Below are 17,569 nucleotides of genomic sequence, written 5' to 3'. Positions count from 1 at the left end.
CCCACTTGCAGCCTATTGTTTTGACTCCATCAGGAATTTCTATTAAATCCCAGACCTGATTAGAACTCATAGACTTTAGTTCCTCTTCCATGGCTTCAACCCATTTAGTGGAATTCTCACTTTCAACTGCCTCTCTGAATGTGGCAGGGTCATTAATCTTCCCAACATCATACAAATCTTTGCTTAAGTATGTCTCATAGCAGTCAGGAAGAGCTGGTTTCCTCGGCCGAGTTGACCTTCTTAATGGTTGTTGATCAACTGGCTGAGGAGCGGGATGAGGCTGCACCACTGGCGCGACTGGCGCCTGCACCTCTGGAGGTGGCGCCTGAGCCTCTGGAGGTGGCGCCTGCTCCCCCGCAGCTGCCACGGTGCTGCTCATCTGAGGAATAACTGGTGGTACAAACTGATATACCATCGTAGGCTCTGGAACTACTGGATCGGGAAGCTCAACTCGCAGTTCTTCGAGACTGATATCTCTCTTTGGAAACTCTTCATTAATTCTCAAATCTTCTAAGAATTCAGCCTGTCTGGTCTCAATGAACTTAGTGGAGCGACCAGGACAGTAGAATCGGTACCCTTTAAACTTATTAGGATAACCAATAAAGTGACAGCTCACAGTCTTAGAATCTAATTTCTTATGATGTGGATCAAATAACTTAGCCTCATTAGGACAGCCCTATACTTTTAGATAATTCAGAGACGGTTTCCTCCCACTCCATAATTCAAATGGCGTCTTGGGAACTGAATTAGATGGAACCCGGTTAATTATATGAGTTGCTGTTTTTAATGCTTCCATCCACAATTCCACAGGCAAGCTAGAATAACTGAGCATGCTCCGTACCATATCCATTAGCGTACGGTTGCGATGTTCAGCAACTCCATTTTGCTGTGGTTCTACCGGCATGGAGTATTGTGCTCTTATGCCATTTTCTTTTAAGTACTTGGCGAATGGTCCCTTAATATGACCATATTGTCCAAGTTTACCATAATATTCTCCACCCCTATCTGATCTTACAATTTTAATGGAAGTGTTGTGCTGTTTCTCAACTTCTTGTTTATAGACTTTAAAAATTTCTAACGCATCTGAACGCTTACGAATGGGGTAGATATGTCCATAGCGAGAATAATCATCAGTAAACGTTATAAAAGAATCATAGCCATCTACTGATGTCACTGAGAGCGGACCACAGATATCTGTGTGAATTAATTCTAACACGCCCGAACTTCTAGTGGTGCCTTTCTTAATAGTCTTAGCGTATTTTCCCTTAATGCAGTCAATGCAGCGGTCTGAATCGGAGAAATCTAATTTATCAAGTATTTCATCTTTAATGAGCCGTTCCATTCTCCCCCTCGAAATGTGGCCTAAACGATAATGCCACAATTTCGAAGATGTCTCATTAAATCGCTTGTGCTTATGCGAAATATTACTAACATTCATTACAGAATCATGATTAAGAGAGAGCATATAAAGTTTGCCTTGCCTGACAGCAAGACCCACATTTATTGAATTATCTTTATCACACACTGATTGTTTCCAAACTCACAAAAATGACCAAAATCATCTAATGCTGAAACAAAAATTAAGTTTCTCTTTAAACTAGGAGCATAAAGGACATCATCTAAATTAAGCTGGAAGCCGCCCGGCAACTCTAAGTGGAAGCTTCCAACGCCTTCAACTTCAACTGGAGTCCCATCAGCCACTCTTAGGTTTTGCTCCCCCCTTCTTATAGTTCGGATCGTGCGGAATACCTGTAATGAATTAGAGATGTGCACAGTGGCACCTGAGTCAATCCACCAAGTATTAGGAGAAAAATCCGCTAAGAATAACTCATCAATGAACGAAACAACATCACACTTACCTTGTTCTTTTAGCCATTCCTTGAATCCAGGACAGGCTTTCTAAAGATGCTTGGGCGAGTCACAGAAAGAGCACAACATCTTGCCGCCCTTGGTCTGATGACGCTTGAACTTGTTGTTGTTGTTCTTGGGCCCAAAGTTCTTGTTCCCAGTCTTCTTATATTTTCTTTGGCCTTGCTTACTGCTACCTGACTCATGCTGATTCTTAGGAGTGCCTGAAATGTTGAGATTGCAACCATGTTCATAACATCCTTCATCTTTTCAGTCTTAAACCTTTCTTCTTCTTCAACACAGTAGCTGATCAACTCACTGATAGACCAAACAGTCTTGTTGGTGTTGTAATTAATCTTAAAAGTAGCATACTGTGGAGGCAGTGATGTCATGATGAAATGCACAAGAAAACCCTCAGAGATCTCCATCTGCATTTCCTTAAGCCTGTTAGCCATATCACACATATTGAGGATGTGCTCCCTTATGCCAGACTGACCATTGTACTGAGAACCCACCAACTTCATGATAAGTGTACTAGCATAAGTCTTAGATGAGCTCTTAAAGTTCTCCTCAATCTTGGCCAGGTACTCCTTAGCTTTCAGATCAACCCCCTGAGCATTCTTAGTGGGGATGACGCCCTTGATGCCAGCACTGATGGTCTGCATCATAACCATGAGAGCCATGCGATCAGATCTGTCCCACTTCTCATTTGGAGCTGTACTAGCTCCAGCAGCAGGCGCAGCAGGCTTATCCTCCCTCAGAACAACATCAAGATCATTCCAAGCCAAACATGTGATGACCTTGCCCTTCCACTCATGAAAGTTTGCACCGTTGAGCGGCTCAATGTTGTTCAGATAGGAGGCCACAACATTGACATTAGTAGCTGAAAATAAGATCAATTAAACTTAACTTAGTAAGCATATACAATGAAATGCAAATTAAAAGCATGATAATAACCCTACGTTGGTCTGATTAAAAGCATGCAATTAAATTTTAAAGTGCATCACCATTGGGGAAAGCAATCGAAATTCATCTTAATACTCATGATTAAAACAACGTTGGTCAGAAATAATCACAAGTTTACTCTAAACAAACTTCTCGTTGGTTCCATTTATTTAGAGGCATCTCAAGGTATAGTGATTGATTTAAATACAACACCAACATCTGAAAATAAATGTACTGAAATAATGATAAACTTACTGAAAACAGGAACTTTAAAAAAACTGAATCAAAAGACTTAATTAAATTTGTGCTTAAGATGGAGCAAAATACACTGAAAACTTAAAAGAAAAATTCTTATCGCGTGCTGATCTGGAAACCTAAATGCGCAGCCCAAAATCACGCGGCGGCCCGACTCATCACAGCAGCAGCAGCGGCAGCACGGCCCAGCTAACTTACGCGGACGCGGCCCAGCGCGGCTCGTAACGCGTGCGCGCGCAACGCGGAGGCGGCGGCCCAGCCGAAAGTCGGCCTGAGGGCGAACGAGCGGGCCGCCAAACCGGCCCACGCGGACGCCGCGCACGGAGGCGGAAGCGCCGGGCGCTCGCAGCCGTCGATCTCAATCGACGGCCAGCGTTCACCGCCGCGGCCTTAAAAGACCGAAATCGACGGGGGAGGGCTGAAAACCCTAATCATTTTCTCCCTCCACGCGGCCGTCGTTCTCATCTTCTCCGACCGCGAGCAGCAGTCGGCCACAGCGACCGGCGACGCGTGCGCTGCCGCGCATCGCCGTGCCACTCTTTCCCCTCCCCCGTGCTTATCTGAGTGAGGGAGAGAGACGAACACACAACACAGCCGCGGCTCGAGCTCGCTCGCCGGCGCGCATGGCGATGCAGCGGCTCGGGGCGATGGGACTGTCACGGAGGCTCTCGCCGGCGCGCGCTCCCCTCGCGGTGAGCGCGCGGCCGTCGAGGACCTCCACGGCGGTCCCCTGATGCTCATGGATTGCCGGCGACCGGATGCGACGGGTCGCGTGCGAGGCCGGCCAAACTGATGGCCGGATCTGCGCGCGCGCGGCCCGTGTGAGCCCACTTACGGCTGGCTCTCAGGTAGAGTGCTTAACTTAGGGTTAGGGTTTGGATGATTTGCGTGTGTGTGTGAGTGAGTGATTCGGTGTTTCGTGCAATCCTTTTCCCTTTTCTGAGCTTACTCTTAACCCTAGCTTAACGGATCTAATCTAAAAAAAATGATGAACACCTAGAAAGCTTAATGAACTTATAGATCTAGGCATTCGAAACTTACTGACTAACTAAAAACCGATAGATCTAGTGTGCTAATCATACTGACTTAATTAAAAGTAACTAAAACATGAAGAACTAGATCTAGGCATCACCTTTGCTTAACTGACCGAACCATGAAATGAATCTAAGTAGACTAGATCTAGGCTAACTGATACCAAATATTAGTAAAACATTAACTTAGAACATTCTAACAAGATCATCTAGTCTACACAGTAGATCACATTGACTTCACTAATGCGGATTAACATAAAGATTCGGTCTTGTACCGGCGGCCGTGGCGTCCATGGTCGTCGGTGCAGTAGTGATGTCGTTGACGATGAGAGCGGAGTCGGGGACATAACGTAGTTGTTCCTTGAGGGATCTCTCGGGGTAGCGGCGTCCTTCAGGGCGCCACTAGCACTGCCCCGGACGTGGTGCTCGTGCTTCCGAGCCTTCCAGCGTGCTTAGCGATCGGTTAGGGTGGACTACGTGAGAATCACAAGAGTTTGGAATGGGGAAACCCTATGGGGTTGACCCTCTACTTATAGTCACGCTGTAGGCCCGGGGCCGAGCCCAATGGCCTTAGGGTTTTGCCTCCCGATCACGGCAAAACCGGACTCGGGATTTGTTTCCCGAGTCCGAGATATGGGGAATAGATAATCCCTCTGATTGCGTTGGTTATAGGTTGGTGGAGGTCAAATTAACAAATCCAACACTCGACACGATCACATGCGACTACAACACTGTTACACTGGCACGTCTTACCACGTCGCATGCTCTAGGCAGGCAGGAATTCATCGCTTCGCCCCATCGGCCCCCGGTGCTGTCCCCTCCCTGCAACGAAACGATCTACGGAACGCATCGGATATGCCGTGAAGCTTGCTGGCTGGAGGGGGGGAAAATCACGTGACGCACCGCCCGTTTTCGTGAACGTTATTAGATGTTCACGAAACGTCTGATCGTAAGCGCGCGCCGTTCTTGACATACGGATCATGGAACCTTCTCTGTTTTTTTCCCCTACCGCACACGTGCAGGGCAGCCAAACCCGACCGGCTGGCGGGCGGACACAACTGGCCGCGGTCCCGTCTCCCAACCAGCCGAGCCCGAGGCCCTCCAGAGGACCTTCGCCTGGTCCACTCCACCCGTCGCCCCCTCGTGCGGGGACGAACCGAAGAAGCAGAGTACCCACCGGCCACCCCCGTTTTTTATAAAGGGAAATTTGTTCACAACGAAACGTGATTTTGTATATCACACATCGCCAAACTCGATTTAGTATCCAGTACACTGTAAAAGAGTGTTTTGGTCTGCTGCACACCACACTGAATAAACTAAACATTTTGCACAGAGCGCGCGACCGGGCCTCCGGTGGACCCTTGCGATCGGCGCAGTCGGCGGCGGTGTGGGACGTCGGCGCGAGGGCGGGCCAGCGGCAGTGAGGGTCCGGCGCGAGGGCGGGCCAGCGGCAGAGGAGACGCAGCGGCGGCGAGGGTCTGCCGCGAAGCGCGGGTCAGCGGCGACGCAGACCGGCGGCGAGCCGCGGGCCAGGGGGGGGCGACGCCGCCCCGAAACTCCGCGCGGCGGAGCGGGGGGCGACGCGGTCTCGGACGCGCGGCCGGCGAAGCGCCGCCGTCGTGCGCCGAGGGTGGCGCGGACGCGCTGCTGGCGGGCCGCCGCCTTCGCGCGCGGGGGCTGGGCCGGACGTGCGGCCGGCGGAGTGCCGGAGGATGGCACGGACGCGCTGCTGGTGGTGCGCCGCCGTCGCGCCGGAGGATGGCGCGGACGCGCTGCCGGCGGGGCACCGCCTGCGCGCGCGGGGGCTGGGGCGGACGCGCGGCTGGCGGAGCGCCGCCGTCGCGCGCGGAGGATGGGGCGGTCGCACGCGGTTCCGCTCCAGCGTCGCGCACTCCTCGAGTCGCCGCTTCACGTTGCCGTGGGCGTCCCCGCAGCTGCACCGCGAGCTGCCAAGCCCGCCGCTGTTGCTGCTGAACGAGCTCCGCGCGCTCACGTTGCTGTTGCACCGCTACATCCGGCAGTTGTACCCGCGGTCCCGCAGCTCCGGCCAGGGCTCCGAGAATGCGCGGTCTGCCGCATCGGAGTGGCGCCCGGCGGCACGGCGGTGGATCAGGCCCAGAGGCTCCACGCCTTGCGCCACCGCCGCGGTTTCTTCGTGGGGCCGTGGAACGCGGCGTCAAGGCTGGCGGAGAAGTCCTCGACGAGGGAGCTCGTGCTGAAGCGGTGGTGGTCGAGTAGGTCTTCGGCTTAGTGGAAGTGGTAGAACTCTGAGCTGCCTATTAGAGGAGACTCCGTCCCATTGGCAATGGCGGCCGGCGCGGCCACTAGCACGGGCACGGGTTCTGAGGGCATTTTGGTCTTTCTCTTTCATATTCTCCCACCATTCAGATTGTAAAAGAGTTGTTTAATGGAGTCAATGTGCCACACACAAAATCAAACATTCAAGATGTACTACACACTAATTTGGAGAGTGCGGTGTACCGCGCACAAAATCACGTTTTCGAGGTGTGCTGTAGCCAAATTTCTCTTTTATAAAACCCGGAGGCGGGCCTTGGAGGTTGGAGGCTGGAGCGAGGCCGAGCCGCAGAGATCAGAGAAAACCCCGAAGGAGAGGAGCGCATCGCGCGAGCAACAGCGGCGACGATTTCGCGCCAAGTCCCGACCCATCGACCCAATCCGTCGTCTCATCCAGCCACCCAGGTACTGAATCTCGAAGCTTATCACGACCTCTGTTTCGTGAACCTCTGTCGAGCTCTGCAAGCTAACTAGCTAAGAGAAGGAAGGTTGAAGACGGCGAGGCTGGGAGTTGCAAGGTCTCTGGAGGGCGGAGGCGTGTCGCGGGCCTGGTGGTGCCTAGTCTCGGAGCTGCTGCTGCTTCTTCCACTTCTCCCCGGCGCGCTGGTCGATTGGAGCGGATAGAGGAGGGATGGACGAGAATTTCGGGCCCCAGGAGCGGATTCTGTGGCCGGCGTCGGTTCTTGCCGGCGCCGTCATGTGCGGCGCTGTAAGCTCTGCTGTCACTTGGCCCCTCCTCTTTCATTTTCTCTCTTAGCTGAATTTCAAACCCGCAACTCTCTTAGCTTGCTTTCCTCAATCTCATCAATTTGCGATATTATTGGTTGTGCCTGCTGCTCTTGTGTAATCCGGGGTCCCCCAACCCCGTCTTGGTAGGTGAACAGAATTGATCAGCGGCATTATCTTTTTCGGGTAAAGGTCAATGTCGGTCGTATCAGCGCTGGTCAATGATGATGCATCTAGGTGCCAGTCGCCTTCCTGTACAATGGCAGACGATAGGCGCAATACAAGTTCGTGGAAAATGTAGCGTTGAATGGTTCTCTAGAAGAGCTATTATTTCAACTTTTTAAACAGGATGAGAAGCTTCGGAGAAAACTCTGTATCTAGTTTTGTGCGGAAATGTGCTAGTCACTACAGATTCATCTACTGAGTTCAGAAGTGAGCCGTTAGTGTCAGGGGTAAGGCTCGTCGACACTTGGCAATAACTTTGATGTCGACCTTGTTGTGTAGCATTGCAACTCGCCGGTTATCTTTTGTTTTGTTTGTCGTGTTCTATGTTGGCGCGCAAAAAAGTATTTATTTTTTATATAAAAAAAGGTGGGTGTCAAGATAAACTTTTCTGGTTACGATAGTTATGAACGATCAATATTATACAAACTTGCAACGACAGTTATAAAAGCAAGGTAGTAAATTCCTTAAATAGACAAATACTCGAATGTGGAGATTACTTGTGGTGTGTAAACGCATTTTCCTCCCCTAATGTTTCTAGGCATTTATTGATTATAAGAAAATTCCACAAGAAGAAGAGGGAGATTTCAGATGACTTGCTGGAATTTACACACACAAAAAAAAAGCTTGATGGAGGTTCCAGGAGGAAAATAAACTGCCTGAAATCAGCAAAAGATGAAAATGAGCCCCTAAGTCTAAGCTCATTAAATTTGCACTTTATTGTTAAGATTAAGTGCTAGTATTTTTTTTAAAAAAATACTGGGTGGTACAATTAGGCAGTCCCTTCTGCACGAAGAGCATAATCCTTCCTTCAGACCAAAGGAGTATGGAAAAGAATTAAATTTCTGTTGATTACAGAGGGAGTGGTCTAGGTCACATCCCACATAATAATCTTGAATATTTTTTTCGAACAATTAGTCTTGACTATTTTTGCTCTTGCTTTGTCAACTACCATCTTGGGAACATATCTGGCGGAAACTACAATCTTCACGAAAACCCGTGCAAACCACGGCAAAAAAGTCGTCTAAATTTACTAAAAAAATCACACATGTACTCCCTCCATATCCAAAAAACCTGACGTTTAGGACAGCGACACGGTCTCCAAAACACAACTTTGACTTCTTATTCCTCTAAAAATATTTATCAAAAAGTGATATATGTATACTTTTATAAAAGTATTTTTCAAAACAAATCTATTCATATAATTTTTATATTTTCAAACTCAACAACTTGAGAGTTATTCATGATTTATATTCTCAAGGTTTGACTCAAACCTTGTCCTAAACGTCAGGTTTTTTGAGTATGGAGGGAGTAGATGATATGATGATACACAACCTTGTGTGATTTTTTTTCAAGCTTGTGTATCATCATATCATCTACATGTGTGATTTTTTTGGTGAATTTAGATGACTTTTTTGCCATGGTTTACACAAGTTTTCACTAGATATGTTCCCATCTATCTTTGAATTGAAAATGTTGCTCTACTTCTAACGTTTTCAGCTTAAAGAAGAGTGTGTTTTTGATTCCGATGATTCTTGCAATACTTAATTGCACTGACTGTTCTCCAATCCTTATAGGTATATGAGATGACTCGTAAGGTTAGCTCTCGATGCTTCAAAGGCTACAATAGGTTAAGTCACATGCAAAAGGTTGAGTGGAATAACAGGTGAGATATTTGTGGCACAACTTTCTTATTTTAGCTATCGTGGCTGTTGCTGTTGGTTTTCATTTTATTTAGTCTGATTACACATGTTGCCACCTTCTGTTAGGGGTTTCTCTACGTTCCATGCATTGGTTGCTACAGCCATTTCTTTTTTACTTGGTCGTGATCTCAGACCTCTTTAATGAAGATGTCAATAATGGCGTAATAATTGATAGAAAGTCATGGTTATCTGATGCCATGTTCGGGGTAAGCTGTGCATTCAACTTCATTTTCCCTTGTATTTGCTGACAGTCAATTTGTTAATTTGTTAGCAAGAAATATCATAAGAAGTGTTTGATTTCTCTAGGTTCTGCTTCTTTACTCCATGACTGCATGACATACTAATGATAACAGCTGTTGCGTGCATATTTGTAGAACACATTGCATTGACCTCCCATATGATTCTACAGGCTTCGATTGGTTATTTTTTGATAGACTTGGCGATGATCCTCTGGTATTTTCCTTCTTTGGGTGGAAAGGAGTATGTAAGTATCACTCTGTTGTAGCACACGTTCTTGCTGTAAGTGGAATTACCCTGTTGTGATTTCCTCTAGATCAGGAATTATTTTTGTAACATTGATGTTTCAGCTGTTGCATCATGGACTTTCCATGTATGCAATTGGTCTTGCTTTGTTGAGTGGCAAAGCTCACATGTACATACTCATGGTCCTCTTCACCGAAGTCACCACTCCGTTTGTGAACCTCAGATGGTAATGCAACATCCTTTACTGTTGATCGTGCTTAGTAAGAACTGAGACTACCATACATGTTTTCTAAAATTGTAAAGATCTGTGCAGGTATCTGGATGTTTCTGGCCAGAAGAATTGTAACCTTTACTTATACAATGGCGTGGCTTTATTTATTGGATGGCTGGTATAGAAGCTGCGCTCATGACTGATGACCTTTTTTGTACAATCATTTTATTTAAACCAGTTTTCTATACAGTCATAATGCATATAATTCACGAAGTTTTATCTAAATGTTAGAACATTGTATAGTTAGGTTCCTCGTCAGCTGTATTCACTCTTTTTACTCTTTTGTCTGCACACACAACATATCTCAAAAAAATAGCCCTGTTAATCACATATCTTAGTTTTGGGGGTTTGAACCAGATTTGGTGGAAATATGTTACCTTTTCCCCCTTTCTTGTGTCTTCCTTTCTGGTGGAAAGAGGAATTTATATGCTTTTCATTATTACAAATCAATTGGCATTCTCAAATGTGTGCTGGAGGAGCTACTGCAACTTCCATGCTTTTTTTTTTGAGCAACCTGCAACTTCCATGCTATGCATCTGAATTGTTTTGAAACTTTAATATAGCCAGGGAGACAATGGTTATTGCCTTATTGATGACTTGGATTTGAATCTAACAAGGGCCTGTTTGGCTTTTTTTTAAAGGGAAGGGTCTAGGACTTTTATTATCCAGCTCAAATCAGATTTAGATGCTGACTCCCCCTTTCCAAATACCATTTTATTTGAATTTGATTAGCTCTGGTGAATATGCAATTATTAACGCATCTTTTATTTGCTTGCAGGTTGCTCGGATTATCTTATTTGCGTACTTGTTCACCCATATGTATTTTCGTTATGAGTTTTTGTACTAACAAGTTAGGCAGGGCAGAAATGTAAGTCCATTTATTCCAGAACTATATTTGTGCCATCGGTATTTCTTATGACACAAAAAAATATTGATAAATTTGCAGACTTTTCAGTGAAAAGGTGAAAAGGTCACTCTGAAATTTGAGGAATTTGTAGTTATTTATGGGATTCAGATTCGGAGAATTTGATTTACTACTCCGCTGAAAATGTTTGCGGTTATAGAATTATCTGTTTATCAATGATGGCATGCCACAGAAAACATGCAAAATTACTATTTATACCAGTAATCATTATATCATTATATCATCAGGTACTGCTGTGCCGAACTTTAGTTATCTGGTTACAGGAAGTTTGTTGTTAACACAACAAAGTGTGAATTTTCCACTGCCCTTGCCATTTTACTGGTGTTTTCTTAAAACAAAAAACAGAAAGAGCAAATGCGTTATGTTTAAACTGTACAGAAATTTGTTAATTTTTTCATCCTCTTATCATAATGCTTCTGGCATTCTTGTGTCACAGGCGAGGTCCATCTTCACCTTAGGATTCTACAGCTTGGTGGCAGTTCCATCAGCCGTGGCAGTAATGAACGTGTTTTGGTTCTGGAAGATACTCAAGGGGATGGTGAAAACCCTGTCCAGGAGGAGGAAGCACAGTGAAAACGGGAAAACAGATTAGAAGGAAGCACGGTTCTTATACTAGAAAGACCAAGCGGCCTTGCCGCATGGACCAATATTTAAGCCGTGTGTAACCTTGAGGGAAAATAAAGAGTGAATTTACGGAGGCGCAGCTCCTGAAACCAAACTTTCATTTGTATAGCAGAGCACGATACAATAGATATAGCTGACACAACCAAGTCATAGAGAAACCAAATATGAAGGCTCAAGTTTGAGATTCTTAAGTGAGTTTCATGCATATTCAGTAGTCATATTTGTTCAAACAACAGCTATGTTACTAACAACATATATCTTGTTGACCACCAATACTGTATAAAACTGAAGAGTCCAACAGAGAACAAAATTCATTACTACGAAATGTGCATACAGTTGTCATATATAAACCTCTTTTATCCATATCGACAAATATCTTCCTGGCATGGCTCGCGCAGGGGAAATTGTCACAGCATTGCCTTGTCCCTGCGCACGGCAAGGAAGTGGAGCAGTCCCCTGTCATGCAAAAGATCATTGTTTTAGATAGAGGGCATCGGCAAGCTTATGGAGAAGAGGAAATCTTTTTAGCTTAAGGCATTTGGTTGAACATATTGCCTACATAAACTGCTATGCATTGTAGTTGCTATGTCCTATCTGCTATTCCCAAATTAACCAACATATACATAGGAATTGAGTTTAAGAAAGATAGATTCACTCTATACAGGCAGTAGAGACATAGTATATTTACGGAAGCTGATTGTATTTAGTTGTGTAGTTGAGGCCTTGCCCCCATGATATAAAAAGTCCTACTGAATGTGTCTCACAAAGTTTAATAAACAAATAAAAAGGACATTTCAACAGACAAGGATGTTATTAACATCTGATCTTCTTTATGGAGGTCAGTATTATGAATGGCTATTTACCATGCTTGTTCACTAACATCCACTTGATCGAAAGAATTATAATAATGACAACGAATTATCGAGAGTTGTGTATTCTGTAGTGGATGATCCAATAATTAGATTGCCGGAAAGAATAAACCAAACATATATAATATTAGCTAAGTACTCTAGATGTTTCTCGCAGGAGACCCCATACTTATTTGTATTGTAAGCAAATAATACACAGACGTTGCAGTCGATCGACTAACCGTGTTGTCCACACCCTCTCTCACCTTGGGGCTTTAGCTTGGGCAAGTGGACGTCGATGTTGCTGGCATCCTGGTGGTCGGTGGCTCCCGTCAAGCTCGGAAAAGCTTCCCGGCACTTCTAAAAACCACATGGCTGCCGCTACAAGCGAACTTCTCAGAAATGCCAAGTAGCATGATGCTTTAACCCTTCCAACTTTACCACGAAATCAAAAGCTTTGCAGGAATGTTGGCAGATGCAGCTACAGACTGAATTTGCAAAAATCAGCAACTTGTAATTCGGTTGATGCTCCATATCACAGTTGGTCACATTTTTCATATCTTTTTTTTCACGAACGTGACGAAGCACGTTATTTCATTAAGCGGAAAGAGAGCGACCAAGTACTAAGATCACCTAAGTGATCCTGGCACTTAAGAGTATTACACGGTGCCGAGCACCGCCCCCTATCTTTAAGGTTTAATTACACAACAACGCTGAGCGACCTAAGGGACACAAAACCAGCTAAGACCCACACTGAGATCTCGCTCGCTACCTTGGAGCAAACCACAGACGGCTGCTCCGATCTACCCTCAAAGACACGACTATTACGCTCCTTCCAAAGCGACCAGCAGACGAGGGTGACAAGGGAGTCAAACCCTTTCCGATGCGCCTTTGGGACCTGCTTCCGAGCTGCAAGCTACCAATCTGCAAGTGAATCTACCGGCAAGGGAGCTAGAGCGGCCAAACCCAGCGGGTTTAGAGTCCTGAACCAAACCTCCCTGCTAAAGACGCAACTAAGCAGGAGGTGGTCGATGGACTCGTCCTCCTGCGCGCAGAGGGCGCACTCCACTGACTGCTGAAGATTGTGGCGTCGCCGACGCTCCCAAGTCCAGCACCGATCTTGCAGGGCTAGCCTCTCAAGAGGACTAAATTATGCTCATGTAAGATTCCAAATAAAGATTACCTACTCAATGTTGCCTAATCTCCGGCAAAACTGAGTTACCCGGCCTACTCGGACAATTCTTTTCTGGAATAGAAGCTGCATGATTGCATCAGATGTTAGCAAACTGAAAAAAAGGTTACCAGTTTTTTCTTTAACCAGTCAGCAGTTACAGATCATGCTTTGCAGGTTCAAGTAGGAAATATGACAGCAACAATGATATATTGTGGTATGTCAAATGTGAACCAATATCAGGCAGGACCAACAAGCCTGACTTATTCCCTAAAAATAATACCTGAACTTAAATACTCGTTAGATTAGGATAAGAAAAGTTGCTAACCTCACAGACTGCGGTGCCAACCAAATCACCTTTTTCATCATCTAGCATTCCAGTTGGAGGTTCCAAACAAAATTTCCAATAACTCTAACCTAGAAATTTAGGAGCTGTGTCAATGGAAGAATTTACTAACTGAACATCATCTATGTGCCCTAAATCATGATATTATACCTGCTCAGTAGAATCAACACAGCAATGCAGGTCCTCTTGCAAAGACAATTCCAGGAACCTAAATATACTGTCAAAAGACTTGTCTTCTTAGTGTCAGATACTACTACGCAAACATTTCATTGCTGGATATAGGAAAGATATCTTACAAAGATTTTGATAAGCACATAACTGAACAACATACTTTAGACAACTTCAATGATCATGGTAGGTGGTGAGCCTCATCCAATAGGGTATGAGCCATTATACCAGAGGCAATGAATCATCTAGAGTTGGTAATGGATGCATCTAACTAAAAGAATAAGTGCTTAAAACTTAAAAGTATGATAAATATGTTGTTGGCTTGTGAAATTCAGCCTCCTCTTGGTCATAATTTTCAACATAGACTGAAGTCTTAAATTCCTCGATAATTCCTAGCCTGAGGTAAGAGTGGCAGGGAACATACAACAGAAGCACAAGTAAGATAAGATCAAAGTTGACTATTGCATACTACTTCGAGTTCGAGTGTTTGGAAGTTATATTTCATTTGTCCTGTTTGAGTTGAATGACAGCACCAACACGATTACCGATAGTAATTCAACAGTTTATCTTTTCATGATGCATCAAGAACAAACTTGTTTATGTTACATAGCTGTTAACTATTATTTCTTTTTAATTCGGGATAGGTTGTTCTTTTGGCTTCCTGAAAGTACAAAGCAAATTTGAATTATTATATTGTTATTGTAAGTATAGATAAACACGCATTACAATTAGTGATTGGTTTCCAGTGAAGTGCTACAGGATAGAACAAATCTAACCAAAGATACACAACAGAGATGAGGCCGCAGCACTAAATTCGATTTGCATGTCAGGCTACGAAATTACTACACATTAACTGAATAGTACTAATTTATACAGATTAAACTAAGCGGAGGGCAGCCGCAGTGATCTCTAACAGCTAGGCGGCAGAGAGGAAAACAAATTACCTGGACAATTTGCGGTGGTTGGGTACCAGGCTCCCAGCGAAGAGCTTGCGACGGTGTTCCTTCGGAGTTCCTTGCGAAGATCTGGGCAAGAGAAAAAGGCAGGGGAGACTGCGTCCCCTCCCCCAACCTTGCTGCCGCTCTGCTGGAGGAGCCGCTGGTGGCGTGGCCGTGGGCCGCCGACGCGAGGAGTCAGCTGCGGGGGGGCCTCCCCTCGCGCTCGCTGCTTTTTTGCTGGAGGAGCCGGCTGCGTGTTCCTCGGCCGTCGCCGCAAGGAGCCAGCCACAGGGGGGCCTCGGCCAGCCAGTGGGGGAGAGCGGCGAGCCGCGGGGCAGGTGTGGGGAGGCGCAGGCGGCGGCTGTGGAGGGGATAGGCCGGCCTCGGTGCGGGTCCGCGAAGGTTCCCGAGTGCCCAGATGCGTGGAATAACGGGCGATAGACCCGGCCCGAGCCGCATCGGACGGTCGAGGTAGCGAGTTAGGTGGATCGGACGGTTAACGGGTTACGGGCGACGTGGACCCGCTCCACGGCCCGGGAATCGCAGCGTTTTCGTAAGTTAGAGATGCTGCACAATCGGACATCTGGAATTCTTGTTATTCTGGAATTCTTGTTGTAGTAGGGGCTGGCATCAAGAAGGCTTCTTCTTTTGCTCCGGTGGCTTCCAAAGCCACGTCCAAAGGAGCCATGGCGGCCACCAAATGTGCTCTGTGCTGGCTTGTCGCCCCAGCAGATGCTAAAATAATATAGAAGCAACAGGAAATTCGCATGAACACAAGCCAAATCCTCAATAATTTGGTGAGCAATGTTACTGAGGACGAGGAGGCGTCTCTGACAGTGTTTGGCGCAGGAGGAGAAGGTGCAGAACAGTTAGAATGATTCTTGAATTCATATTCCCAAAGCATGCAAAATCAAGGCCAAGATCAGATTGATTGTTCTTTATTTAAATTTGACATGAGCATATGTGTTTCCTTTGTTACATTTTGTGGCTCCATAGTTGTATGCCAACTCTAGAACAGCTATCTTCACATGATTAGCATAGTCCATGGCTCCATGCTATACAACACTGCAAGAGTCTGAATCATGGTGATTTTTTACGCTAAACAAAATGGCATAGAATCAAAATAGAGTATGCATAAAAATCAAACTAAAAAGCCTCACTCTGAACTATAACTTGCCAGCGTAAGGTTCATGCATCAAATTCGTGAGGTGTGCTAGACATTCATGGTATAAAATTGAAATTTTTGAAGCCCAAAGCAGTAGCTCCTGCTTTCCTCACACACACGCGCAGTAGTGCACAGCCAGCGGATGCTTAGTGTTCAGAAGCATTTCATCAAACGGATTACCTGCATGGAGATAGCAGCCTGAAGAGATCCACTATGCCCAGCCTGGAGGTAGAAATCGATCTGCAAAAAAGAAAAACAAAGATGAAACGCACCCACCAGTATTAGTCACATGAATGAATGAGTTTTTCCTCTCACCGTGAGATTCAGACAAGCATAAAACGATTCCGTTGTTCCCGCTCTTCTCTTAGGCGTGACTCTAGATGGTAGGTGTGGAGGAGCCTGCTCGCATCGGTTGTATCTGCAATCATCGGCCTCTTGATCTACAAGAAAAATGGAATAATTTTGAGAGAGCCGATGGAGGGGTTGGGGAGGGGGGCCGCTGTCAAACTTGCAGAAACCTGAATCCGTGGAGGTTGGGCCCCCGACCGCCGCGCCAAGCCAAGCCAGCCATCCCCGCGCTGCCGCCTGGCTGGGAAGCCGTGCTATGTCGCCTGCTTGCTTCACGGGGAGGAGGCGGTAGGCGCTGCCACGGAACGTCGCCCGCCGCAGCAGGGGAGGGGCAAGCGGCGCGGAGCGGCGACGCCAGCGAACGGGGCGCGAGCTCTGCGGGTCCCTCGGCCGCTGCCGCGAGGGGCTGGCCCCTGGCCGAGGCACCTCCCCCCCTCTCTCACCTTTATCTCCTGGCCGGTGGCGGCGCGCGACCCCTCCCCTCGCGGTGGCCAGTGGCTGGGGGCCGGCCGGAGGTGGCGCGCTGCCCTGGCCTCGGCCACCCGGTGCGAGGAGGCGCGGCCGCAAGGGGGTCCACGGCCACGGGCCGCCGCCAGCGCGAGGAGCCGACCGACGACGGGGAGGATGGCCGCGACCCAGGCGAGAAACAGGACGCAGTAGGAGAGGTAGGGGAGGTTGTCGTTGCGTCGGCGAAACTCGAAGCAAAGCGTCGCGGCCGCGGTGGAAGACGACGACAGTGTGGGCGAGGGCCAGCGTTGGGGCCCGCTGCGCCGGCGTGGCAGGTGTGGGGAGGCGCAGGCGGCGGCCGTGGAGGGGATAGGCCGGCCTGGGAGCGGGTTCGCGAAGGTTCCCGAGTGCCCGGATGCGTGGAATAACGGGCGACAGACCCGGCCCGAGCCGCATCGGACGGTCGAGGCAGCGAGTTAGGTGGATCGGACGGTTAACGGGTTACGGGCGACGTGGACCCGCTCCACGGCCCGGGAATCACAGTGTTTTCGTAAGTTAGAGATTCGTATAAGTGATTCCTTTTCTTTCTAGATCTACAGTTATTTATCTGCACGTACTAGAGAAGGGTACTTTTTCACTATTATTTTTCTCACAGCCTGCGGTCAAAGACTGCACTAGAACATTGCGCGGCGTTGCCGCGCAGAAATATGCCCTCCAGTTCAGGTTTATTTTAAGAAATTGAACTGTAAAAAGTCCGGGGGGATTTTCATAAAATTGGTAGACTGCGGGGGTTATTTGGTAAATTTGGCG

At 47.1% G+C, this 17,569-nt stretch overlaps 2 protein-coding genes and 1 pseudogene across 33 annotated transcripts; 1 reads left to right on the top strand and 2 right to left on the bottom strand.

Annotated features, from left to right (window-relative positions):
* Positions 1–1,899: 1,899 nt before the first annotated feature.
* LOC120710232 lies at positions 1,900–4,373 on the bottom strand. Its single transcript, XM_039995881.1, has 3 exons — positions 4,355–4,373; positions 2,168–2,731; positions 1,900–2,072 (listed from the first exon to the last, which is right to left on the bottom strand). The coding sequence occupies exons 1-3, from the start codon at positions 4,371–4,373 to the stop codon at positions 1,900–1,902; spliced, it is 756 nt and encodes a 251-aa protein (XP_039851815.1).
* A 2,149-nt stretch (positions 4,374–6,522) lies between these two features.
* Positions 6,523–11,533, top strand: LOC120708467 (annotated as a pseudogene).
* LOC120708464 (translation initiation factor IF-2-like) lies at positions 10,890–17,316 on the bottom strand. 32 transcript variants are annotated; one of them, XM_039993713.1, is made up of 8 exons: positions 16,483–17,316; positions 16,280–16,404; positions 16,145–16,204; positions 14,806–15,629; positions 13,844–13,910; positions 13,676–13,764; positions 12,443–13,434; positions 10,896–11,784 (listed from the first exon to the last, which is right to left on the bottom strand). In XM_039993713.1, exons 1-4 carry the CDS (start codon positions 17,213–17,215, stop codon positions 15,279–15,281), a joined length of 1,269 nt encoding a protein of 422 aa, XP_039849647.1. In that variant the 5' UTR covers positions 17,216–17,316; the 3' UTR covers positions 10,896–11,784; positions 12,443–13,434; positions 13,676–13,764; positions 13,844–13,910; positions 14,806–15,278. The 32 variants fall into 32 exon arrangements, with proteins under 32 accessions (XP_039849652.1, XP_039849648.1, XP_039849654.1 ...); XM_039993718.1 differs by having other exon boundaries at positions 10,890–11,784; positions 12,419–12,664; positions 13,844–15,629; XM_039993714.1 differs by having other exon boundaries at positions 10,890–11,784; positions 12,443–12,664; positions 13,844–15,629.
* Positions 17,317–17,569: the final 253 nt, after the last annotated feature.

Source organism: Panicum virgatum, chromosome 5K, assembly GCF_016808335.1.
Source record: "Panicum virgatum strain AP13 chromosome 5K, P.virgatum_v5, whole genome shotgun sequence".
NCBI lineage: Eukaryota > Viridiplantae > Streptophyta > Magnoliopsida > Poales > Poaceae > Panicum > Panicum virgatum.
Note: the sequence above shows the minus strand (reverse complement) of the source record. Positions and strands in the feature narration are given on the sequence as shown.